Source organism: Oncorhynchus masou, chromosome 28, assembly GCF_036934945.1.
Source record: "Oncorhynchus masou masou isolate Uvic2021 chromosome 28, UVic_Omas_1.1, whole genome shotgun sequence".
In the NCBI taxonomy this organism is placed as follows: Eukaryota; Metazoa; Chordata; class Actinopteri; order Salmoniformes; family Salmonidae; genus Oncorhynchus; species Oncorhynchus masou.
This window is the reverse complement of record NC_088239.1, coordinates 53018362-53045490: the sequence shown is the minus strand read 5'-3', so window position 1 is coordinate 53045490 and position 27129 is coordinate 53018362. Positions and strand designations below refer to the sequence as shown.

General features: G+C 43.7%; 2 protein-coding genes across 2 annotated transcripts; one reads left to right on the top strand and one right to left on the bottom strand.

Annotated features, from left to right (window-relative positions):
• The first annotated feature begins 11593 nt into the window (after window positions 1-11593).
• LOC135517902 (AP-4 complex accessory subunit RUSC2) lies at window positions 11594-22483 on the top strand. The gene is made up of 9 exons (XM_064942596.1): window positions 11594-12931; window positions 13068-13368; window positions 13478-14479; window positions 19278-19354; window positions 19524-19698; window positions 19838-19943; window positions 20054-20100; window positions 20207-20921; window positions 21007-22483. The coding sequence occupies exons 1-9, from the start codon at window positions 11648-11650 to the stop codon at window positions 21116-21118; spliced, it is 3819 nt and encodes a 1272-aa protein (XP_064798668.1). The 5' UTR covers window positions 11594-11647; the 3' UTR covers window positions 21119-22483.
• A 452-nt stretch (window positions 22484-22935) lies between these two features.
• cimip2b (ciliary microtubule inner protein 2B) lies at window positions 22936-26916 on the bottom strand. The gene is made up of 6 exons (XM_064942593.1): window positions 26579-26916; window positions 25631-25848; window positions 25375-25529; window positions 24825-24957; window positions 23312-23524; window positions 22936-23148 (listed from the first exon to the last, which is right to left on the bottom strand). Exons 1-6 carry the CDS (start codon window positions 26641-26643, stop codon window positions 23054-23056), a joined length of 879 nt encoding a protein of 292 aa, XP_064798665.1. The 5' UTR covers window positions 26644-26916; the 3' UTR covers window positions 22936-23053.
• Window positions 26917-27129: the final 213 nt, after the last annotated feature.

The following is a 27129-nucleotide window of genomic DNA, read 5'->3' as shown; positions in this document are numbered from 1 at the left end:
GGGGTGAAGTGTAAGACAGGTGGTTCGGTGACCATGCTCGCATAATGAGTAACTTGTCTGAGAACTGAAAAGTTGCATTGCCTGGCACACAGGAGCCCTGGGTTAGAACCCCATCAGTCAAACTAACACGTCTTTAGGTCTCAGGCAAGGTTGCTCATCACACGCATGGATCACCAAACCCTTAAATGGGGTGCACAGATCCTTCTGCTTCTTTTTGCCACAGGAAGGGTTGTTGTTGTGCAAAAGGCCTGATTTAGAACCCAGTCAGTTATATTGGTGCCGTGATCTCGGAGTTGGTCAAAGGGGGGTGAAATGTAACAGAGGTGGTTCGATAAACCACGCTCTTTTGATGAGTAACCTTGCTGGAGACTTTAAGACTTGTGTTAGCTTCCTGAACTCATCCTTTTGAGCTTTAGCTAAGTGGGCTAACACAGTCTTGTGACATGCAGGAGGCCTGCTTCGACCCCAGTCAGTCACAAGAGCAAGATTAATAGGGAGTGGAAACTGGAATGACTATCCCTAGAAAGGCTATGACAGGGCTATTCAATTATTCAGCCAAATTGCAGTTTTTGGGACACTCCCTTCTGTTGTGTCCTGCGCGGCATGTGGTCATCATGGAGGGGAACAAAAGGCACGTCCATACTTCAGAGAGTCTAAGCTTTCAGGAAAAGGGTCATAATAATTTATAGCCAAAACATTTCCAACGGTAGAGCCAAATTCATAAAGAAGAACATTTATTCAACATGCCACATTGGCTTCAGAAACCACCAGAAGCTTCTGTTTACCACAGTGTTGTATTCTATCTGTTCTCCTCTACTTTTCCTGGCTTTCAAAGTACCAGGATGTTGTCTCTGGTTTTGAATCGGAATTTAGATTACTGAATTAGAAAACTGAATCTGAATGTATCCGATAAATTGAATATATGAAACTTTGATAAACTTGACATAATAGTTTGTAAACTTGATACACGGACAATGAATGCAATATCTACCAATATATAAATATTGAATTTGAATTTTCAATTATATTGAAATTGAATTTTAAAACTGATTGCAAAAAGTTGAAATTATGAATTTTATTATTCAAGTTGTGCATTACAAATGAAAAAATATTAAATTCAAATTCAATATCCTAATACAAAATTATCTAATTCAAATAAAATGTCTGTTCGCACTGAAATTGCTCCATAACACACACATACTTTTCCTAACCTTAACTGCAAAACCTAACCTTAACCCTAAACCTAACCATAGCTTCTAACCCTAAAACTAACCCAAGCTCCTAACCCTAAACCTAATTCTAACCCGAACACTAATTCTAACCTTAACCCTAAACACCCTAGAGAAAACATTTGACCTTGTGGGGACCAACAAAATGTCCCCAGTTGGTCAAATTCTTTGTTTGTTTACTACTCTTGTGGGGACTTCTGGTGCCCACAAGTATAGTTAAATACGTATGCACACATACACAGTTTTCCATCCACTCTGTTTGAGAAATATTCTTTTGAAATGACTGAACGTAGACTTTTTTTTAACCCTGGCAGTCACCTTGCTCATTCCATATTACCCCAAACTTACAACAATGGTTTTCACAGAATATAGGCCAAGCTGTTCTAATCTGAGCATCATAACGTCTTCTGTACTGCCCTCCAACTGCTCATTACAGAGAAACAAACTTTATAGAAACAGACAACAACAACTCAAGTTTGTCATCTTGATTTGTCTTTCACTAGACCACAGCTTCTGATTCCAGGGCTAAGAACAGAATAGTGAGTTGTCTGTGTATCTCATGTTACGACAATTTCTTCTATCATATGAGATGGATTAGTAGATCTGACAGAAATGTTGCTACCGCAATAGTTGGGGCAAATCACATCAGGTTGATCTGGTTTCCTCTAATATTCCTGTATCCAGGCTACAGTGAGTCTTTGCTCCACTAGTGTGTGTCTATTAGTAGCCAGGCAGGCATGGGTGCTGACTGGGATGCAGGGGGCATATCAAATATGCAGTGGCAGTGGTTAGTCATCTGCAACAACATCTTGTAAGCCTGCATGGCCCACTTTCCACAGGACGTTCTCTCCTGGTATTTCATTCAATTGTCTTATTTAAAGGTGAGAGGCCCCAAGGTATTGTCAGTGCACAAATGACGTCTATGTGATCAGAGATCATCTTCAACTGGGTAGTTCCACGAAAGGAGTACCTTTTTTGTCCCTTTGATATTTTAAGTAGAAATTGTGCAACAATATTGCATTTTAAATTAAATGAAATGCCCTTTAATAGGCACTTACTATAGTCATTTTTTTTTAAACGTAACTTCTTGAGATGGGAAAATTCATTTTTTATTAAGTTGAACATGTGTTCTTGATGACAGAATGTTACAATTAGGTGAAATCAAACCTTTTTTCTTAAAAAAACAAAAAACAAGTTACACTTCTCAAAAGACACTGAATTGGTGGAACGACCCAACTGTTGTGCCAAATCAGGAACAGTAGTCTTGTTGATGACAAGTGATGCTGTTATGTATTTCTCTAGCAAACCGATTGATTGAGACACAGAGTCACATAGGCCTATATCCTGTGATTCAAATATGAGGGTATTTATGAAAGTGTCTGCAATGGATATTACTATGTTATGGCAGTGATGGATATGTTGGAGATATTTGTTGATGTGTTATTTATTAGAGACCTTTCCAGTCTTTCCCTGGTCCCTGGCACCAGATATTGCAGAGATTATTTACAGATTACACCCAGATGAGGCACTGTGAGGGGTGTGAAGGATGCAACACCTCTCACCAGCAACACTCTGTACCCCAGAAAATGCAGCAAACAGACATTTTGAATTTATAATCTCTTCAGGGTTATTTATAGTGACTTGACTGCAATGTAAAAATAAGCTTCAAGATGATCGACTATTTGGGTGATTTAACAGAATTGGGAAAATGACAGGGGTTTCCTATTCTAAAACAGAGGCATGAACAATCGTCTGGCATCATACAATCATACACACACACATCAAGCTCCCTTCATGCCAGGAGGAGAATACAGCCCACCCTCGCCAATTTTTATTTGATTTTAAATACTGTGTCATTGAATTAGAAATTTAGTTTAGTTACATTCAGTTTTTCGAACCTGATTTGCTAGTTTCAGTTGTATAAAAATATTTATATTTAGTTTTTATATTATTTAGATTTACTGTTAGGTACAGAAAGCATGCATGGGAGGCTCAGAGGCATTTGTGTTTATTTTATTTCGGTTGTTTTTTTGGGGGGTGGGATCACTTGCACCTGGAGGGCAGTAATACATAAGGTGATGAGTCAGGTCATAGGTTAAGTTAGGTTTAAATTATAAAGTAAATCTAGCTGTTATTGGCAGAGAGGTTTAGAACGCTCTTTATTACGGGTCTATTAACACTATAACTGCTAAAGCAGTCATTTGGAGTGCTCATGAATTTATTATCTGCTGTAAAAAAAAGAAGAAAAAAAAGATTTTTCTGCCATTTTTAAAGTCATGCCCCTTTTTAAAGTCTATATTAACACACTGTCATTGTTAGAATCGTAATATCACAAACATAATTGGAGTTATAACCACTTTTAGGAGGGCATGTCATTTTCTAAATGGTTTTCCCTGTTGCCCCTCCTTCGCCTGACAGTAGGGCCTGTTCCCCTCTTTTTTCCAACAGTTGGAGGTGCCGTGCCCAGTTGATAATCACCCCGATAATTGCCTAGAAACTGAACCTAAACTATACTGAAACTAGTTTCACATATATTACAACGGATGAAATAAATGAAGTAAAGTATGATGGGGGATAAATGGGACAAATGGGTGAGTTGATGATCGAAGCGAATGATGCATAATTATGTAATTATTGTGATTGAAGAACAGGGTGGGCCATTCTATTGTATTGATCTATTCTAATTATGTACAGTGCCTTGCGAAAGTATTCGGCCCCCTTGAACTTTGTGACCTTTTGCCACATTTCAGGCTTCAAACATAAAGATATAAAACTGTATTTGTTTGTGAAGAATCAACAACAAGTGGGACACAATCATGAAGTGGAACGACATTTATTGGATATTTCAAACTTTTTAACAAATCAAAAACTGAAAAATTGGGCACCCTAGTTCAAGAGTTGTCCATAATTCATGATTTAAAGTTGAGCTGACAGACGTTTTGCACTGTTTTGCTATGGCTTTAGTCATCAATCTAACAAGAGGGTAATATTTCGTTAATCTAGTAGTGTCCCCTCCCTAGAAAGCTATGACCTTTGGCTTTCACCAGGAATTGTTCATTTATGTCTGAGAAAGAAAAAAAACATTTCAACAAATATGATCCAGTACACGTAAAAGTACAATAAAATCTATACCAAGATGATATGATAAAATACAATTGTGAATGAATAAGCCTTTTCATACTTTATAATATGTCCATACAGTATATTGCTATAATCCGTTTTAGGAATATCTACCCAAAATATTTCACCTTCTTTATTACTTTACCAAACATATTATGACATTAGTGAAAAAACCTGTTACTTTTGCGAACGTCTAAATCAACATTTGGTCCATTTAAACAGCGTGCGTCCCTCTTATAGACGAGGGGGAATCCTTAGTATAGGCAATGTGTCTGTCTCTGACGTAAAACACATTTTTGACTTTCACACATAATTACTTCTTTACTTATTTTAGGTTTAAGGAAAAGTGTAGGTCGGATTCTTTATCGTAGAGCTATGAAAGTTATGTATTTAGATCCGCCTTCTTGGGACAAATTCAAAGATTGCTTTGAAGTAACATTACGGTGAAGTGATATAAATGGATGGAATGATGCAGCCGACCACCAGAGGGAGGCAAATACAAGTTTAATCGACAGAGGACATTTACATGGTCCTAGGAAGGTCTGGATGGCTGTCTTCTGACTTAGAAAATGGTGGGAAATAAATACAAATAAGTAATGTAAACATATACATATTTATTTCAGTAATTCTAGTACGATTTTGGGGACTGTCAGTTTTAATGTATGGAGTATTCACAGATCGTGTGACATAAAACACTACCTTTCTTTCTTTACATTAAGGACATTTATGGCAGTGTTATTTGTCATTATTAACAATAGCGTTAGCCGTGATGCTAATTGTTGCATTCCTCCAATAGAGTTCCAGACACTTGTAGAATCTATGCCAAGGCACATTGAAGCTGTTTTTGCCGCTCGTGGTGGCCCAAAGCCATATTAAGACACTTTATGTTGGTGTTTCCTTTATTTTGGCAGTTACTTGTATATAAAACACAGGAAATCACGTTTCCAACTGCACTGGGCCTTTAAGAGGTGTACATGAATGGCTGTGTTGTGTAACACGGTCTTTCTATCGGACTATCAAGTTTCAAGTTTTATACAGTATGTTTGTCCATGTAACGTCCTATGTGATGTGGACACTGAGAAACTTAAAACTGCTGATTCTCTCTACTGCAGTCCCGTTGATGTGGATTGGGGCGTGTTCCATCCTCTGCTTCCTTAAGTCAACAATCAACTCCTTTGTTTTGCTGAGGTTGAGGGATAGGTTTTTGTCCTGGCACCAGAATGCCAGTTAACTTACCTCCTCTCTATAGGCTGTCTCGTCTTTGTTGGTTATCTGCAGTATTGCTGCCCCAGTTGCAGTGCAGAGTCAGACAGACTATGAGTAGCCATTGGCGATTTTAGAATGTAAATCTTGGTTGGGCAAACTAACAAAAAAATTGGGGGATGCATGCCAGCAAAGCCACTACACAACACAACACTAAACAATACATGAATTGCAATATAACAGTGACAAACAGTGCCCACAAACTGTTAGGGCCTACATAAAGCTGCCCCAACAGCAGAGTCCCAACAGCAGTCCAAACACCTTGCCACTACTACACCTGGCTATCAGCAGAGCCTTGTCTGACAGCAAAACAGTTAATTCATTTACTGCCTTTAACACACACTGATATGCCTGACTTGCTTAAACAAATGTGATTTCTACTGACAATTGTGATGTACAAACTATGGCATAAGGAGATGATAAGCAGACAAGAGGCAATCCGTAATTTCGATTAAGACATTAATGAACGTAGTTAATATAAATATTTGTTCAGCACTTTTGAAATGTACAGCGACAGAATTCAGAACATGGGCCGTTCTTACAGTATTCTCACTGTACACCAAGTCAGAACCGTAGGATAAATAAAGGGGGCATATACGCAGACAATGAAGACATACGCAGACAATTTCTCTAAACCGGTTATAGGCTACATGTGCACCACCAAGTCAGAACAGTAGGCGAAATTAAGAGGGGAAAATATACCAAATTATTAGGATGAGGCACATGGGCTACTAACAGCTTACTACACAACATACACTTAGTATTACTTTCTCAGCTACAGTATACATATCACCCTGGCATTTTACATAATTTATGCTGCAGCAATACAAGACATTTTGGACTCACCTTGTTGTGCTCACTTGAACTTGAAGGTGGTGTGGCGATCTTTCGTGAGCAAAATTTGTCATCAAAGTCTGGCATTCTCTGGATTTATGGTGCTTTCAAGACAACAGGGAACTCAGGAAAAAAATCAAGGTAGAATCATGATGACGTCAGTGATCTTCAGGTTGTAGCTCTAGAAAGAGGCCAGAGATCCCGATTTGGATGACTGTTAAAAATGTATTTTCCCAGTCGGGGCTTGTTTTTTTCCTGAGTTCCCAGTTGTCTTGAACTCAATGAAGTACGATTTCCCAGTTCTGAGTTAACAGTTGTTTTGAGCGCGGCAGAAATCATGCTGGATTGACAGCATGGCTTATGTTGAATGTTTATCATTTTAAGCTTGGAAAAGAGACCCTTAAACCATGAATTGTGACCACACACCCACCACTGAATAGCAGGCTAGTGATTGTTTGCAATGCTTGCAGTTAGCCACTGATTTCTTCCAAACCACTCATTGTTGAAAAGACAATTTCCAACTTGTGTACTGTTTATGTCCAATGAGCACCGGTACGTTTTATCTATAATTTCTCTTCGTTATTTCTCTTCATATGACCAGGATTCACCAGTAGATTGTCGACTTGTTTAAGAGGTGTACAGGTGATTCATGATGATGACTGCTAGCTAAGATTTTGAAAGTAAGATGTTGACATGATCAGTCCAATCAAAGCTACTGTAGATATAACATGATTTTACATCATTTTAACTGTGGCCAATGACCTTGAGCCTTCTTGGATAGGCACTTCAGAATCAGCTTGATACACTCTGTCGAAGACGATTAGACCTTCTTTTTTGATATTTTCAGTGGTATCGTTAACAAATACACGGCCATAAAGAAAATGAGAATTAAAAACAGGTTCAGCCCCTGGTTCGACTGTTATCTGTCAAAATTACTCCAACTCAAGAATTCAATTTGGTAAATCGCTCAGCCCACGCATATTCAGGCTGATTGGCTCTCGTTCAGGCAAATTAGAAATAAGTGCTCTCAGGCTATAAGGCCAAAGTTAGTTACTTTAAGGAGCAGTTCTCTCTCTGTGGGTCTAACCCCAAGAAGTTTTGGAAAACGGTTAAAGACCTGGAGAATAAACACTCCTCCTCACAGCTGCCCATGTCCCTTAATGTTGATGATGTAGTTGTTACTGACAAGAAGCACATGGCTGAGCTCTTTTGTCACCACTTCATTAAGTCAGGATTCCTATTTGACTCTGCCATGCCGCCTTGCCTGTCCAACATTTCCTCATCTCCCACCCCTTCTAATGTGACGATCCCCAATGCTCCTCCCTCTTTTTCCCCTGCCCCACTACAAAGTTTCTCCCTGCAGGCGGTCACTGAGTCCGAAGTGTTAAAGCAGCTCCTTAAACTTGACTCTTCTTTAAGTTGCTGCCCCTATCATCACCAAGCCTATCTCTGAACTTTTTAATTAACCTCTTGAAACTAGGGGGCACTATTTTCATTTTTTGGAAAAATAACGTTCCCAAAGTAAACAGGCGATTTCTCAGGACCAGATGCTAGAATATGCATATAATTGATAGCTTAGGATAGAAAACACTCTAAAGTTTCCAAAACTGTAAAAATATTGTCTGTGAGTATAACAGAACTGATATTGCAGGCGAAAGCCTGAGAAAAATCTTATTTTGAAACCCCTGTGTTTCTATGCATCCCTATTGCCCATTGAAAGGGATATCAATCAGATTCCTTTTTCTATGGCTTCCCTAATGTGTCTACAGCCACTATACATAGTTTCAGGCTTTTATTTTGAAAAATGAGCGTTAACGACAACATTGCGTCAGTGGTCAGGTGGTGGCTCTCAGAGTGATTTGTGCGTAATAGACAAAGGCGGTTATTGTTGCCATGTTTCTGTCGATATTATGGATCTAATTTGGAGTTTTTTTCGGCATTGTCGTGACCGCAATTTCCGGTGGATTTCTCAACAAAACGTGGACAAGAAACTGAGGTATTTCGGCTATAAAAATAATCTTTATGGAACAAACGGAACATTTGCTTTCTAACTGGGAGTCTCGTGAGTGAAAACATCCGAAGCTCATCAAAGGTAAACGATTTAATTTGATTGCTTTTCTGATTTTCGTGACCAAGCTTCGTGCTGCTAGCTGGACATAATACTATGCTAGGCTATCGATAAACTTACACAAATGCTTTTCTTGCTTTGGCTGTAAAGCATAATTTCAAATTCTGAGATGACAGGGTGATTAACAAAAGGCTAAACTGTGTTTCACTATATTTCACTTGTGATTTCCTGAATAGGAATATTTTCTAGTAATATTTTTATTTTTTGACCGTTGCGCTATGCTAATTAGTGTAGTTGATGACAATTCTCCCAGATCCGGGATGGGTAGTTCTATGAGGTGTCTTTCCTCTCTGGGGAGGCAGCCACCGTGCATCCTTTATTTAAAGGGGAGATAAAGTTGATCCTAACTGTTATATACTGTAATATCTATTTTGTCCTGTTTACCCAAAAGTGTTGGAAAAACTTGTCAATAATCAACTGACTGGCTTTCTTGATGTCTATAGTATTCTCTCGGGTATTCAATCTGGTTTCCGCTCAGGTTATGGATGTGTCACTGCAACGTTAAGGGTTCAAAATGATGTCACCATTGCCCTTGATTCTAAGAAATGTTGTGCTTCTATTTTTATTGACTTGGCCAAAGCTTTTGATATGGTAGACCATTCCATTCTTGTGGGCCGGCTAAGGAGTTGTCACGACTTCCGCCGAAGTCGCCCCTTCTCCTTGTTCGGGTGGCGGTCGACGTCACCGGTCTTCTAGCCATCGCCGCTCCACTGTTCATTGTTCCATTTGTTTTGTCTTGTTTCCCCGCACACCTGGTTTACATTCCCTAATTACACTACATATATATTACCTCTGTTTCCCCCCCCCATGTCTTTGTGTGGAATTGTTTTTGTTACATGTTTCGTGTTACGCACCAGGCTGGTTTCCCCGGGTATCGTGTTATACCCGAGTGTGTTTAATTGTTTTACTTATGCTTTATTGTGACTGTTGTTACACTTTGCACTTTTGACATTTGGCTGGAGGTTTTTGACGCAGTTGCGTCCGTCTGTTGTTACTTCTGCCAATTAAAGTGTGCGCCTGATCACAACTCTCCACTCTCCTGCACCTGACTTCTTACCAGTAGCGCACAACCTGGCAGGAGTATTGGTGTCTCTGAGGGGTCTTTGGCCTGGTTTGCTAACTACCTCGCTCAAAGAGTGCAGTGTATAAAGTCAGAACATCTGCTGTCTCAGCCACTGCCTGTCACCAAGGGAGTACCCCAAGGCTCGATCCTAGGCCCCACACTCTTTTCAATTTACATCAACAACATAGCTCAAGCAGTAGAAAGCTCTCTCATTCATTTAAATACTCAGCTGGCCCCTCCCTGTATTTTGTGTTGAACGTTCTACAAAAACGCTTTCTTAGTTTCCAATGATCTTTCTCTGCCCTTAACCTTGTTCTGACCACCTCCAAAACAAAGGTCATGTGGTTTGGTAAGAAGAATGCCCCTCTCCCCACAGGTGTGATTACTACCTCTGAGGGTTTAGAGCTTGAGTAGTCACCTCATACAAGTACTTGGGAGTATGGCTTGACGGTACACTGTCCTTCTCACAGCACATATCAAAGCTGCAGGCTAAGGTTAAATCTAGACTTGGCTTCCTCTATTGTAATCGCTCATCTTTCACCCCAGCTGCCAAATTAACCCTGATTCAGATGACCATCCTACCCATGCTAGATTAGGGAGATGTAATTTATAGATCGGCAGGTAAGGGTGCTCTCGAGCGGCTAGATGTTCTTTATCATTCGGCCATCAGATGCTCCTTATAGGACATATCACTGCATTCTATACTCTGTAAACTGGTCATCTCTGTGTACACGTTGCAAAGACCCACTCGTTGATGCTTATTTATAAAACCCTCTTAGACCTCACTCCCCCTATATGAGATACCTACTGTAGCCCCCATCCTCCACATACAACACCCGTTCTGCCAGTCATATTCTGTTGAAGGTCCCCAAAGCACACACATCCCTGGGTTGCTCCTCTTTTCAGTTTGCTGCAGCTAGTGACTGGAACGAGCTGTGAAAAAAACACTCATACTGGACCGTTTTATCTCTTCATTCAAAGACTCAATCATGGACACTCTTACTGACAGTTGTGGCTGCTTCACGTGATGTATTGTTGTCTCTACCTTCTGGCCCTTTGTGCTGTTGTCTGTGCCCAATAATGTTTGTACCATGTTTTGTGCTGCTACCAAGTTGTGGTCATGTTGTGTTGCTACCATGCTGTGTTTTCATGTGTTGCTGCCATGCTATGTTGTTGTATTAGGTTTCTCTTTATGTAGTGTTATGGTGTCTCTCTTGTTGTGAAATGTTTTGTCCTATATTTTATATTTAATCCCAGCCCCCGTCTCCGCAGGAGGCCTTTTGCCTTCTGGTAGCCCATCATTGTAAATAATAATTAGTTCTTAACTGATTTGCCTAGTTAAATAAATACAATTCTAATGTACCTCTATGGCAGCACCAAAGGGGCTTGCATTTTCGAGCGACAGAGTGACAGAACACTGAGCTGCCCCATCACCACCACCACCACCACAGAGAGCACGGATCTAGGCTGAAACACCTGTATTTTGGACCTGCTTTACTCAAGAAAGTAAAAAAGAGACCATGTTTGTATGGAGGCTTTCTTAACTCACTATAAAAAAAAATGTATTTTTTTTTAAAACATTGTTTTCAAACTGATGTGTGACACATATTAATGGCAAAATAACATGAAAAACAGGCAACCTCCCCCCAAAATAATTGGCCTAAAAATGTGGGGCCCCGCCCCATCTGGCCTGAATGACGGGTCACCACTATGAGTAGCTATGGGTGACTTTTGCTAGGTGGGAAGGAAGGGAGCATGCCACGGCTGACTGAGTGAATCATGCAGCTCTGGCGCTGGCCATGCTAATGGCTTGGGGCAGAGGAGGCATTAGTATTCTGAGTCTGACTATAGACTCCTGAATTAGCATGAGGCTTCATAGTAGCATTGGGCTGCTTATCTGTTCTCGTATCATCATAACCCATTTAATGCTCTCCTTTCCTCCTGTTTCAGATGATTCCTTCAGAGCATGGAGACTCTTTCAGTAATAACATCAACTGCTGAGCTGAGATAATGAACAGGACAGCCAGCCTATCAGGGGACACCCTGATCGCGTGTCACTTCCCCCTGGTGCAGCTCCCCCCCTGGCAGCTTCCTGTGCAGGCGGCTCTGTGCAGCAGCTCTTCCAAGCGGCCTGGTCGACTGTGCTCCAGCTCCGTGGGTCTGACCCGCGCTGCCTCCCTCCCCGAGCAAGGCAACCTCCACAGAGAGCCCTTCCACAACCGCCTTAGACATATCTCCTCCAGTTACTGGAGCCTCAACGAGGACTGGGGCGAGGGGGACGGGGAGGGAGGCAGTGACAGCAGTGGGAAGTGTGACTCTGGATCATCATCAGAGGAGGCGTCACAGATGACAATCTCTCAAAGACATAAACAACACCCTGTAGTTAGAGGTACTTTACGGCTACACAACTCCTTTCTCCCTAATGAAGGGGTGGATGAAGATGAGGAGGATGAAGATAGTGATGGAGATAACCTGCACAGATACCATGAGGACTCCTCTTTTGTGCTGCAGTTGCATGGAAACTCTAACTGGGCCCTGAGTAATGCTGGGAGGCAGACCTCCAAACCTTCTAGCCAATCAGCCAGTCAGAACCATGACAACAGGGGTAAAACTGTGTTGAAGGACTGTGGGGAGCAGGAGAGACTGGAGGATGTTGAAGATAATATGCTAAAATGTGATGATGAGAGCTACTGCTTCAGCTATGGCCAAACAAAATGTTTCCCTGAGTCTTTCTCTGATGGTCTTCTAGAGTACGTCACAGACTCCTCCTGCAACAGCTCAGATGGGGTTCTCGTCAACTTTAGTGCGATCTACAACAAGAGTAACAACCCTGCCACCCCAAACGACCTCAGCATTCCTGCAATGCAGTCATCCCAGCCAGCAGAAGGCACTGTCGTCCTAAACCTGCAACCTTTCCCCCAGGAGCCCCAGGGTCCTCAAGCTGCTGGCCCTAGTCAGGAGGGCAGAACAACCTCCTTTCCTCTTGACGGGGGGCCTTCTGTCCCCTGCTGGTCACCACAGGCGCTGGACTCCAACTGTAATGTCTACCTTCCTGACGCCCACGGCCTCCTGTCCTCTCTGGAGGTCTCTGACCTCACTTCCTGTCTCCAGAGCCAGGCCAGGCTGCTGCCCACAGGGACCACCCAGAAGTACTACAAGCTGGTGACCTGTGACCTGTCATCCCAATCAGCCTCGCCCAGCCCAGCCTGGTCCAGCACCACCAGCGTCACCTCAGAGGGCCACTACTTCCTCTTCAGTAAGGCCCGGGGAGAGCAGAGCCAGGGGGAGAAACAGGTTGGCATACCACAATGACTTACAGTATGTTTAAGGTTTTGACTAATTTGTAAGATGTATGATGAGCAGAATGACTTTCATAGCAGTTGACTTTCCTGTCAACTAATCAAAGTTTTATTTGTTTCTCCATGGCCAGCCGGAAGAAGACTTAGACAAAGAAGGGAGGAGAGCTACCCCATTGCACCATCCTCGCTGTTTGAGCTGGGACTCCCAGCATGTCACCTCCTTTGCTGAGATTGCCTACTGTAAGAGACATACAGACAGCTGCCAGAGCTCCAGCCACTCCCACACCTCCCAGGATCTGTGTCCCATTCAAGAGGCAGTTTTCCTGGGCCAGAGTAGCAGCCACTCCCCCCTACTCCTGAGTCCCAACCAAGGCAGTATCACTGTGTCCAACCACCCTTCTGTGTCACCGAACCACGAGACGGAGGAGGAGGGTAAGAAAACAAGCCAGTTGGTACATGAGTAATTACGATTCAGCTGATCTATCCTTGTTTTTTCCTTATCTTTAAAACTTTTCATCCCCTCTCCCTCTCTCCCTGTCAGGGGCATGTTCATGGGCCACTCCTGTGGTTCGCTACAGTAAGGCTCAGAGGCCCACCTCCCTGCCCATCCAGCCCTTCGTCCTGCTTCCCCCAACGGATAAACCTCAGAACCAGCCCCTGGGCTCCCTGCTGGACCAGTACATCAGCCACAAGAACACCAAGCCCAGCTTCAGCTCCCAGCCAGGGTCCAAGTGCATAGGCAAAGGCAACAGACTCCTGACCCACCTGCATCCCTCACCGCTAGGCAGCTATGGAGCCATCCTCCTGGAAGGCCCCTCCAGCTCTGATACCTGCTCCACCTGCACCCCCAGTCCAGAACGCTTCCAGTCCAGACTCAACTGGACACACTCCAGTCCATACAGGCCCCACACTAACCTTGGTCTCACTTCGACCAGTCCAAAACAAGCACAAACAAGCACCAAACTAACACAGGCTTATTCATGCCAGGACCAGCTCTATGAAGACCTAGACCAAATCTACCCCAGCCCAGCTCAGGCCCATAGTAGCCCAAACCAGTCTCATTGTAAAGATTCAATCAAACGGAGCCAAGGCATGACTCAGATCTGCCAAGATCTCATTCGCCTGTCCCCAGAGCAGAAGAGCCTCAACCCAGTCCTCCTGACCCACAGCCCTCACTGCCCCATCTCCCATGTAGCAACCATGTCACCCTCTGACAGTCACATCCATCATCCAGACCTGCTGGTGTCCTTCTCTCCAGACCCACCCTTACTGCCCCATAAGACAATCCCACTATCCTCAGTCCCTATGACTGGGTCTGCAGCCTCTCATCGTAGCCTGACAGCTGCTCTCTCATCAGTGGCCCCTCTGTCCTCTCTGAGCGCCCTTCTGCAGCCCCTGGTGTCTGCAGGGCCCAGTGTAAAGCAGCATCAACAACAGCACTGTGACTCCTTCAGCCTGAGTGACAGTAGGCCACCTGTGGAGTTCTGCCTGTCACCTGAAGCTTCCTACGAGTCTCTGTCCATCAGCCACCTGCAGAGGAGAGGTGAGGAAGAGGGAGGGGCCTGATCTGTGTATAGGTGATAGAGCATGGATCAACCTGGTCTCAGAGCATTTCATATTATTGTCAAATCAAATTGTATTTGTCAAATGCGCCGAATACAACAGTGAAACAGTGAAATGCTTACTTACCAACAATGCAGTTTTAAGAAAAATATTTACAAAATAAAATGTAAAAATAAAAGAACATAAATAAATAAATAAATAACAATAACGAGGCTATATACAGGAGGTACCGGTACCGAGTCAATGTGCGGGGGTACAGATTAGTCGGGGTAATATGTGCATGTAGGGGTAAAGTGACTATGCATAGATAATAAACAGCCTTCTTGACACTGCCTGGTATAGAGGTCCTGGATGGCAGGAAGCTTGACACCAGTGATGTACTGTAGCTCCTTGTGGTTGTAGGCCGAGCAGTTGCCATACCAGGCAGTGAAACAAGCAGTCAGGATGCTCTAGATGGTGCAGCTGTAGAACTTTTTTTTGTGTGTGTTTTATGTTGTTGAATTTTACCCCTTTTTCTCCCCAATTTCATGGTATACAATTGTTTATCTTGTCTCATCGCTGCAACTCCCATACGGGCTCGGGGGAGATGAAGGTTGAAAGTCATGCGTCCTCCAATACACAACCCAACCAAGCCGCATTGCTTCTTAACACAGCGCGCATCCAACCCAGAAGCCAGCCGCACCGATGTGTCGGAGGAAACACCGTGCACCTGGCAACCTTGGTTATCGTGCACTGCCCCCGGCCCCTACAGGAGTCGCTGGTGTGCGATGAGTCAAGGATATCCCAACCGGCCAAGCCCTTCCTAACCCGGACAACGCTGGGCCAATTGTGCGTCGTTGCGACAGAGCCTGGGCGCGAACCCAGAGTCTCTGGTGGCACAGCTGGCGCTGCAGTACAGCTCCCTTAACCACTGCGCCACCCGGGAGGCCCTCTGTAGAACTTTTTGAGGATCTGAGGACCCATGACAAATCTTTTCAGTTTCCTGAGGGAGAATAGGCATTGCTGTGCCCTCTTAACGACTGTCTTGGTGTGTTTGGACCATGCTAGTTTGTTGGTAATGTGGACACCAAGGAACTTGAAGCTCTCAACCTGCTCCACTACAGCCCCATCGATGAGAAGTCCACAATCATCTCCTTTTTCTTGATCACGTTGAGGGAGAGGTTGTTGTCCTGTCACCACACTTCCAGGTCTCTGACCTCCTCCCTATAGGCTGTATCATCGTTGTCGGTGATCAGGCATACCACCGTTGTGTCGTCGGCAAACTTAATGATGGTGTTGGAGTCGTGCTTGGCCACGCAGTCATGGGTGAACAGGGAGTACAGGAGGGTACTAAGCACGCACCCCTGAGGCAGATGTGTTGTTGCCTACCCTTACCACCTGGGGACGGCCCATCAGGAAGTCTAGGATCCAGTTGCAGAGGTAGATGTTTAGTCCCAGGATCCTTAACTTAGTGATGAGCTTTGAGGGCACTATGGTGTTGAACACAGAGCTGTAGTCAATGAACAGCATTCTCACGTAGGTGTTCCTTTTGTCCAGGTGACAAAGGGCAGTGTGTAGTGCAATAGAGATTGCATCATCTATGGATCTGTTGGGGCGGTATGCAAATGGGAGTGGGTCTAGGGTTTCTGGGATGATGGTGTTGATGAGAGCCACTTATGGCTAGAGACGTGAGTGCTACGGGTTGGTATTCATTTAGGCAGGTTACCTTAGTGTTCATGGGCACAGGGACTATGGTGGTCTGCTTGAAACATGTTGGTATTACAGACTCGGGACAGGTTGAAAATGTCAGTGAAGACACTTGCCAGTTGGTCAGCGCATGCTCGGAGTACACGTGCTGGTAATCCATCTGGCCCTGCAGCCTTGTGAATGTTGACCTGTTTAAAGGTCTTGCTCACATCGGCTATGGTGAGCGTGATCACACAGTCGTCCAGAACAGCTGGTGCTCTTATGCATGCTTCAGTGTTGCTTGCCTCGAAGCACACATCGAAGTTGTTTAGCTCGTCTGGTAGGCTTGTGTCACTGGGCAGCTCGCGGCCGGGCTTCCCTTTATAGTCGGTAATAGTTTGCAAGCCCTGCCACATCCGACGTGCGTCGGAGCCAATATAGTAGGATTTAATATTAGTCCGATATTTACACTTTGCCTGTTTGATGGTTCTTATGAGGGCATAGCAGGATTTCTTATAAGCGTCCGTGTTAGAGTCCCGCTCCTTGAAAGTGGCAGCTCTAGCCTTTAGCTCAGTGAGGATGTTGCCTGTAATCCATGGCTTCTGATTAGGGGATGTACATACGTTCACTGTGAGGACAATGTAATCGATGCACTTATTGATGAAGCCATTGACTGATGTGGTATACTCCTCAATACCAATGGATGAGTCCTGGAACATATTCCAGTCTGTACTATTAAAAGAGCCCTGTAGCTTAGCATCTGCGTCATCTGACCACGTCCGTATTAAGTGAGTCACTGGTACTTGTAAACAGGAATCAGGAGGATAGAAATATGGTCAGATTTGCCAAATGGAGGGCAAGGGATAACTTTGTATGTGTCTCTCTAGAGTTTTTTTTCCTCTTGTTGCACATGTAACATGCTGGTAGAAATTAGGTACAACGGATTTAAGTTTCACTGCATTAAAGTCCCCGGCCACTACGAGCGCTGCCTCTGGATGAGCATTTTCTTGTTTGCCTAAGGCTTTATACAGCTTGTTGTGGTCTTAGTGTCATCATCGATTTGTGGTGGTAAATAGACAGCTATGAAAAATATAGATGAAAACTCTCTTGGCAGATAGTGTGGTCTATAGCTTATCATGAGATACTCTTTTTTTTGCCAAAAAGGCAAACGGTGGCCACTTTGAAGAATCTCAAATATAAAATATATTTGAATTTGTTTAACACTTTTGTTGGTTACTACATGATTCCATATGTGTTATTTCATAGTTTTGATGCCTTCATTATTATTCTACAATATAGAAAATAGTAAATATAAAGAAAAGCCCTTGAATGAGTAGGTGTGTCCAAACATTTGACTGGTACTGTATATGTAAAACAAAAATTATGAAAATGTTTATTTGGCCTTACTATTAGCCCATACAAACACATTGAATAACACATTCACTACATGGAACAACAGACAGTCCAAAAAACAAATCTAAAGGAAGTCTCTATCCTATATCTCAGAGATATAAGAAAGATCAGGAAACAAATATATATTTTTTTAACCAGTGGTGTAAAGTACTACTTACATATTTTTTGGGGTATCTGTACTTTACTATTTATATTTTTGACAACTTTTATTTTTACTTCACTACATTCCTAAAGAAAATAATGTATTTTTTACTCCATACATTTTACCTGACACCCAAAAGTACTCATTTTGAATGATTAGCAGGACAGTTTGTGTAATTCACGCACTCATCAAGACAACACATGGTAATCCCTTCTGCCTCTGATCTGGCGGACTCACTCAACACAAATGCATCTTTTGTCCATTATGTCTGAGTGTTGAAGTGTGCACCTGGCTATTTGTACCTTTTAAAAACAAGAAAATGGTGCTGTCTGCTTTGTGGAATTTGAAATGATTTATACTTCTATTTTTACTTTTGATACTTAAGTATTGAGCAATTACATTTACTTTTGATACTTAAGTATATTTGGAACCAAATACTTTTATACATTTACTCAAGTAGTATTTTACTGGGTAACGTTTACTTTTACTTGAGTAACTTTCTATCTTTCTATAAGGTAACTTCACTTTTACTACAGAATGACATTTTCATACTTTATCCACCACTGTTTTGAACCCTGTTACTAAACTCCATATATACAGTACTTCTCAACTTTACACAAAGCGCTCATAGTTAGTGTGTAGCCAAAACTGTACGGACAGAAGTTGGCGGGGCGGCTGTACCGACTTCAGACAAGTCCCAAGAAACTTGTGGGGGTCGTAGAACAAAACGGAGTTAAGTTAATGCGGTTAAGGGTGTTTTGAGCTGAGAGCATATCATGTGGATTGTGTGATATGATGTTGACTGTGTGTGATGTCAATGTATACATCAGAGGATGTGTGTGGTGGGTAGACAGTGTCAGTAATCTAGTGTTATGTCAAGATGGAGAGTAATTAGATTATTACTGAACAGTCATTATGGGAAACTGGAATCCTACACTGTCTGTTACTCTGTGCTGCTGCTGGGTTCTAAAGAGAACAGCAGCAGAGCTTTCTGCAGCAGTGCCTTCAATACCCTGAAGGGGGTTTCTTTAAAACATGACCTATTTTTCTCTCCCTGCATTGGATTGGCTGAGACATTTAGTGTGTGTGTGTGTGTGAGTGTGCAAGCTCCAGTTTATGTTTGTTGCAGTGGGTGCAGTGTTGTTGATGCGCTGGATTCACAGATGTATGTTATTTTAGTGTCACAATACAGACACACATGATTATAACCAAACAATGTAAATGTCAATCCCATGCTTGTATGCACATTGTCTTGTGAAAGCAAAGCGTGAACAGTGATGTACTGTCTGTTTGGCAGGGGAGAGCATTGTAGGCAGATTCAATACGCATTAAGAATGTAACCTGACATTTTAGAGAGAGCCAGAGCAAGATGGAAGGGCGGAAGGGAGATGAATCATGGATGTTCCCATGTGGTTCTGTATATACACCCTTTTTATGTATCTGGTTAATGAATCAAATGTGCTTTATGTCAGTCCCTCAGGCATTTTGATAACCCCCCTGCATGGCACAGAATATTAAATGAGCTAACTCCTGATTGCTTCTTTCCATGTTTCTCCAGGTCTGCTGAAATCTGTGAGCTTGGCAGTGGATTTGATCATGGCTCATTTTGGCACCAGTCGAGATCCTGTGGGAAAGGTAGAGTGCAGCAGAGCTAAAAGCGATCTGAAGGGAACTAGAATAACCAATTCACAAAAACTGACAGTAGCCCTGAATAGGATGAATCAACTCCCATAAATGTATGTTATTTTTAATTAAAGTGTAATTATTGATCATGATCATATGATAATGTCCCACTTCTCTCCAGATCCGGCTAGGGAACAGCTCGAGGAGTCCCACCATTGGTGGTATAGTCCTGGAGCATCTGTGTCCCACCATCCAGAACATTCTGCAGGATGGCATTAGGGACCACAAACTTGACCTGATCATCGGTCATCGACGCAACCACGCCTGGAATGTGGTGGAGGCCTCCACTCAGACAGGTCAGAGACACATGGTGGTGATGATGGTAATGATGATGATGTGGGTGGTTGTGGTAGGTTTGATGCTGATGAGTGTATGACTACAGTGCTGCATTTGCTAATGGGGGTTGTAGTTCAATGGTCTCTGTTCCTATCTAAGGCCCCACCACCCAGGTGCTACACAGCCTGTTGTCCAAGGTGAGGCAGTGCTCCCTGCTGACCAGCCACTGTATGAGACTACGAGCCTTCATCATGGGCCTGCTCAAGTGAGTCCCTTCAAGCCTCACTCTTTTTTTTAGTGTATCAAATTGTGTTCTAATGGTGATTTATTAAATGTTATGATTGTAAAATGAAGGACTTATATTCTCTCTTTTAGCTTGAGAGCCTTGGAATTCTGGCTAAATCACCTCTACAACCAAAAAGGTATGCGTTTAGATTTTTTTAATTTCTCCAAATTTCTCCAAATTAGAAAACATAAGGTTCTTGGAACATACCTCTCTCATACTCTTCCCAACTCTCCACTCCCCAGACATGGTGACAGATCACTACCATCCATGGGGTTTCCTCGCCATGTCGCAGGGGCAGTGTCAGCCTCTGTTCCAGGAGCTCCTTCTCCTGCTGCAGCCTCTTTCCATGTTACCCTTTGACCTCAACCTGCTGCTGGAGCCCCGCCTGCAGCAAAACAGACAGCTCTGCTCCGAGGAACAAGCTCCACCATGCTCCACCTTTCTCATGACCAGTTGGCCCCTACTGAGAGGAGACAGACAGGGGGCATATGGTTCTATGGATGGTCCCAGAGATAACAGCAGGCCACCGGGTGACCCACACCAGCTGGTACAGCATCTTCAGGGGTCCACCCAGGGGTCAAAGGTCATGGGTCATGAGAAGTGGGTGAGGCATTTAGGCAAGTCTAGCAGAAGTCTGTGGTCAGGCACCAGTCCAGGGTGGTGGCAGAGACGGCCTGCCCACGCAGAGGGGGGGGTGGAATATGGACAGATTTACATGGATGTCATCCACACTGAGCGTCAGCAGGGGATGGAAGGGCGGAGAGAAGGTGAGAGTTCACAGGAGGGCAGGAGGGAGGGAACTGGGCCGGAGACCCCCAGGATTCCGGCAGACCCCCAGGATGAGAGCCTCTCCCAGGGTGGGCTACGCTGGGCCAAGCTGTTTGGATCAGGAGGGAATCCCCCCACCAGGACACAGAGGGCACCTCAAAATCTCAATGGGACACAGGCCCAGAAAAGGTCAGAATTACTTAACTCTGGCTAACCTGTTCCTATGGTGTTATTACAATTCCTCCTTAATAACTGCATTTCTCTTGTCTTAAAGGAGACCTTCACAGTGGCTGCAGTTGGACAGGGCTCAGCTGGGCCTATTGGCTCATACAGTGTGGTCAGGGAAACTCCCAGCTCCACAGCCTGACCAGAAACACCAGACATAGACATTGACCACACTCACCCAACCCTCTGATGAGTGGAGAGGGATAGGGAGGAGAAGAAAAGATACACCACCAAAAATGTCAACCGCATGATCCTGAGTCAGTGTTATAGTGCACAGTGTTACACACAGACACCTCAGCTAGAACATACTCACACTGGTCAGAAAAGCACAGTAGACCAGTTGATACAACTATCGGAGCATGGGTGATACTTTTTGCTATGTTATTATGAGGCAATAACAACTCCCCCCCCATGTATTATTAGATTTGCAAGTGCTTCTTTTCATCTGTCATGAATTGGGATTTATGCAATATATTCTCCCTGTGAACCTGTCAATCAAACTGTGTGGTCAGAGAGGCTCCTCCCATGTTAGGGTCTTGCCTTGATCTGAAAGCCTTGTACAACATCCCAGACTCTGCAGAAGAAACCAATTAGTATGTCATGGAGCTGCATGCATACCATACAGTAGCATCCTATTCTCCTAATACTGTCAATCTGATCCTCTACTTTCCAACCCCTACCCCGTGACTATCCTATGTGCAAATGGAATGACAACAAAAAATGCAGAAAGGCAATCTTTACTAGCCATGTTTACTAGTGTCACATATTATGCCAGCCAGCAGCCTTGTGCAGTGGCTTATCTTCCAAAAGGGGGTTGCCTTCACATTCAACTAGACAAACATGAGGTCTGACTCTAGCATGGTTTAAAACAAACGTTCAAGGAGTCATTAGGTGCTAATTTAGGCCTACTACTGTGTGTGGTTGTACTGTACTACCTACAACAATATCTTATTACACTGTTTTTTTTTAATGAGTTTTGTAAATATTTAGGGAAGAAAAGTCTAGATTTATGGAACTGTTAGGTTCCAAATGGAGTGTGTTGTTTGCACAATATAAAGCTATCATGTTGTGTTTCAGGTGTACACCATTTTGATAGGCCAGTACTACTAAGCTAAAGAGAAAGGCAAAGTCTGGATTTACGTGACAGGAATGACTTGGTTATTATAGCCTTTGCAATAAATGTGAAAGTGAGTTTATCATATTTCCTCCCCAACCTAACTGTCCTTCCCCTAAAACCTTAGAAGAATGGTCTACGCTGGGGTGGCAGGTAGCCTAGTGGTTAGAGCATTGGGCCAGTAATCAAAAGGTTCCTGGTTTGAATCCCTGAGCTGGCAAGGTAAAAATCTGTCATTCTGCCCCTGAACAAGGCAGTTAACCCACTGTTCCCCCGGTAGGCCGTCATTGTAAATAAGAATTTGTTCTTAACTGACTTGCCTAGTTAAATAAAGGTTACACAGAATGCACCCTCTCTGAGTGTAAGTTCCCAGTGACAATCAACCATTCTGAATAAAAAGGTATTGATTTCTCTTGTGACTTATGTTTCACATCCACTTGTACAGCAGATTTAAAAAATATACACTATCGTTCAAAAGTTTGGGGTCACGTAGAAATGTCCTTATTTTTTTTAAAGAAAAGCACATTAGCTTACACAACGTGCCATTGGAACACAGGAGGGATGATTGCTGATAATGATGGCTGATATTCCATCGAAAAATCGGACGTTTCCAGCTACAATAGTCATTTACAACATTAACAATGTCTATACTGTATTTCTGATCAATTTAATGTTATTTTAATGGACCAAAAATTTGATTTTCTTTCCAAAGTGACCCCAAACTTTTGAACTGCAGTGTATATTGCTAAATACAGGAGAAACAGTATTCCACTGCCCATATTCACAGTGTGTACATGTTCTGGTCATATATCATTATTACAATTCACTCTGGGATGTACAGAGTCCACAGACCAAGGTTTTGCTGTTCCACAGACATATGCATTTATTTCAAAGTCCATGGATTCATCACTCAAAACAACTCCATGATGTGTTCTCTACCCTAGTCATGTATCATGTGATTGTCTTGTGGATTGTACCTCCGTTACTGAGCTCTGGCCTCTATCTTCTGAGTGCCGCTTAGCCCCAGGGCATTGTGGGTAAGCTGCCCAAAGGTCTGGCCGTACCTGAACTTGTGTCCTGTGGGCAGATCAAAATAATATTATAGTTAAGCAATAATGTTACAGTATCACATGATCTACCATGTGATGACATGATCCATTTTAAAACAAAATATGGAGATTTCAGAACTGTGTGTGTGTGAGGCTTGGTACTATAGTGTTTTGATTAAGTTTAGGTCCACCTGGAACATGGCCGGTGTAGGAGGGCATCAGGCCCCGGTGGGATGGGTAGACTGTGGGGATGGGGGGTAGGACTCCTGATTCCTCCCCAGGGAGGCGCAGGGAGGTGGGGTCACTCCTCATTTCTTTTCCAAACTGGACCAGGGCCTTGTTGGTGGTGATGGGGTAGCCAGTGCCAATCAGGAAGCGAGATTTGGGCACGTACCCTGTGAAACCTAAATACATGCCTCAATGGAAGATCTAGTCAATACAGAGACTCATATACAGTTGATTGTGTTGCATACACTCATACACGCAAAAGTATGTGGACACCTGCTCGTCAAACATCTCATTCCAAAATCATGAGCATTAATATGGAGTTGGTCCCCCCTTTGCTGCTATAACAGCCTCCTCTCTTCTGGGAAGGCTTTCCACTAGATGTTGGAACATTGCTGCGGGGAGCTTCCATTCAGCCACAAGAGCATTAGTGAGGTCGGGCACTGATGCCAGGAGATGAGGCCTGGCTCGCAAGTCGGCGTTCCAATTCATCCCAAAGGTGTTCAATGGGGTTGAGGTCAGGGCTCTGTGCAGGCTCGTCAAGTTATTCCACATAATCTTAAAAAAACATTTCTGTATGGGCCTTGCTTCGTGCACAGGGGCATTGTCATGCTGAAACAGGAAAGAGCCTTCACCAAACTCTTGCCACAATGTTGTAAGCACAGATTTGTATAGAATGTAGCATTATGATGTCCCTTCACTGGAATGTCCCTTCACTGGAAATAAGAGGCCTAGCCCGAACCATGAAAAACAGCCCCAGACCATTATTCCTCCTCCACCAAACTTGACAGTTGGCACTATTCATTGGCGTTCTCCTGGCATCCGCCAAACTCAGATTCGTCATTCAGACTGCCAGATGGTGAAATGTGATTCATCACTCCAGAGAATGCGTTTTCACTGCACCAGAGTCCAATGGTTGCGAGCTTTACACCACTCCAGCTGACACTTGTCATTACGTATAGTGATCTTAGGCTTGTGTGCGGCTGCTCTGCCATGGAAATCCATTTCTTGACGCTCCTGACGAACAGTTATTGTGCTGACGTTGCTTTCAGAGGCAGTTTGAAACTCAGTAGCGAGTGTTGCAACCGAGGACAGACGATTTTTATGCACTACGAGCTTCAGCACTCAGCGGTCCCATATCTGTGAGCTTGTGTGGCCTACCACTTCGCGGCTGAGCTGTTGTTGCTCCTAGACGTCTCCACTTTACAATAACAGCACTTACAGTTGACCGGGACAGCTCTAGCAGGGCAGAAATTTGACGTACTGACTTAGAAAGGTGTCATCCTATGACGGTGCCAAGTCCTACTGCCACTGTTTGTCTATGGAGATTGTATGGCTGTGTGCTTGATTTTATACTCCTGTCAGCAACGGGTGTGGCTGAAACAGCCGAATCCACTCATTTGAAGGAGTGTCAACATACTTTTGGCCATCTTGTGTATGAGTTTTTTTTAAATGGTACCTGTAGCATACTGTACCTACCTGAGATGAAGTACTTGTGTGGACTGCTGTCCTCCATGAAGTAAGGAGACACTTTGGGCTTCCAGGGGTCCAGGGCCTCGTAGGGGTCTGGATCTTTGGAGATGGCCGTCAGAGGGGGGCTCAGTCTCCGAGGCTGAAGGGGGTAGACAGAATGGCAGGCATACAAAGGTATTCAAGCTTCTGGCTCCTACCAACGGCCCTATCCCAGACTATAGACCTTTGATTATAAGAGGAGAAGATTTTCTCGCATGGTATCAATGTAAAGTTATCTCAAATACTTAATTGGTTTGAATCTATGATTGGAGACTTCTTCAGGTCATGCAGCCGGCCTCATTTAGACTGAGACAGAGAGTGATATATGCCACAGGATCTCAGCATGGATTATTAAACGTGTGTGTGTGTGTGTGTGTGTGTGTGTGTGTGTGTGTGTGTGTGTGTGTGTGTGTGTGTGTGTGTGTGTGTGTGTGTGTGTGTGTGTGTGTGTGTGTGTGTGTGTGTGTGTGTGTGTGTGTGTGTGTGTGTGAATAGGAGAGAGATTAGAGCTGATTACTTTAAACTCGGAATTGGTGGTGTTGCTGACAAGCGGTATGTTTGCTGGTGCCAGACGAACCCTCCTCTGCTGGTCTCGGTCAAACTCAGACAGTGCCTCGCGACACGTCTCAGCGTAGGTACGGGAGAAGTAGTTCTGGCTTTTGGGGACAAAGCCTGGAAAAGACACCATGTCAAAACAATGCAAAGCATACTTTACAGATGGAAGAGATGAGGGTGTTCTGCTTAATGTATGAAAACAGTAACAGTATGTTTACCAGTGTAGCCAGGTATCATCCTCTCTAGATTCCTGCGTTCTCCATGGTGGCTCCTCCAGTTCTCGTCCCGCGGGCCCGTGTCTGTGGAGGGGAAGCGGCCCGTGTGGAGGACCAGGCGACGCGAGCGCGACACCTCCGGAGAGGACAGCAGCTTGGCAGTCAGCTGGCCGTAGGTCTTCCCCAGGTGGTACTTCAGCTGGGGGCAGTAACCTGCATACCTGAGGGGGGGGGGGGAGGAGAGGAGAGGAGAGGAGAGGAGAGGAGAGGAGAGGAGAGGAGAGGAAAGAGAGAGAGAGAGAGAGAGAGAGAGAGAGGTGTGGTGGTTGTGGTGAGTATTGTGATTAGATTTCAAACAGGCCTTTTTGGATTTATTCTCTGTTATGTTGACAGTAGGCCTAATGTAAATATTTGAAACCCTTTTTTGATTTACAATGCTTACATCAAAGTAAGGCTTTATTGAGGTGAAAGGTGACTGTATGGATCTCATGGTATTTAGTTTAAGCTGTGTTGTGTTCCTTAATGTCAGCGAGTTTAGCCTCAGAGTTCAACCTTCCTGGGAACGATTGCCATGGGTGATGGCCATCACAAAATACTTTTGGCCTCGAGCACAGGACTTGCTCTTGCTCATGGACATTTCGTGTAGGTTTGTTCAGTTGTTTGTGTTAATTCCTTAGGTATATAGTAGGCCGAATGTATGCTATGTGTAATGACATAAAAAGGCATGATAAAATCAAGTAAAATGTAAAGGTATGCGCAAGCATAAAATCAGTGGAATGATGCACGAATACAATAATGCATCATTAAAAAGGTTTAGAATTTAAATAGCACACCATGCACGTAATACAAATAACATGTCAATATAACACGCATCTAATTAGAGTGTATATTTAATTAATTCAGTTGATTGAATTCAAAAGCAAAGAGGTAGTTTCAATGTGAATAACCTACCCCGGTATGTACTGCGGATCAGGTGTCACCAGCACCTTGCTGAATTTGGGGGGGAATTCATCCATGTTGACCGCACACTGTACCACTGAACACGGAACTTGAGATGGACGCCGGACAGCAGCCAACTTTGCAGTTCTGTGTTTGTGTGTGGTTGTCAGGTGGAGAGGATGTGGACAACGCGAGATATTTCCTCGACTAGACCAGGTCAAGAATCCATTATTCCGTCATTGTTGGCTTTGTGAGGTAAGACGTTGATCTGTGCGCCTTTTGCCCCCAACATTCTAAAGCTTGTTGTGGTTGTTAAGTGCTGTACCGTAGGCTACAACTTGTTCCTTCAGTCCGCGGTGGTAAATAAGCACCGCCTTCACACATTCCCATGCACCTTATGGTCAAATAGGTGTAGTGTCATTTGAATGAACACTCGCCTACCAAATATTTACATTTCACATTTAAATTTTATTCTATAGCCAAAGTTGTTTTTACACAAGCCCTACTGTTTTAGCCATCTCACATGTTTCCCCCACTTTGTATTATCAGATCTTATATTTTCC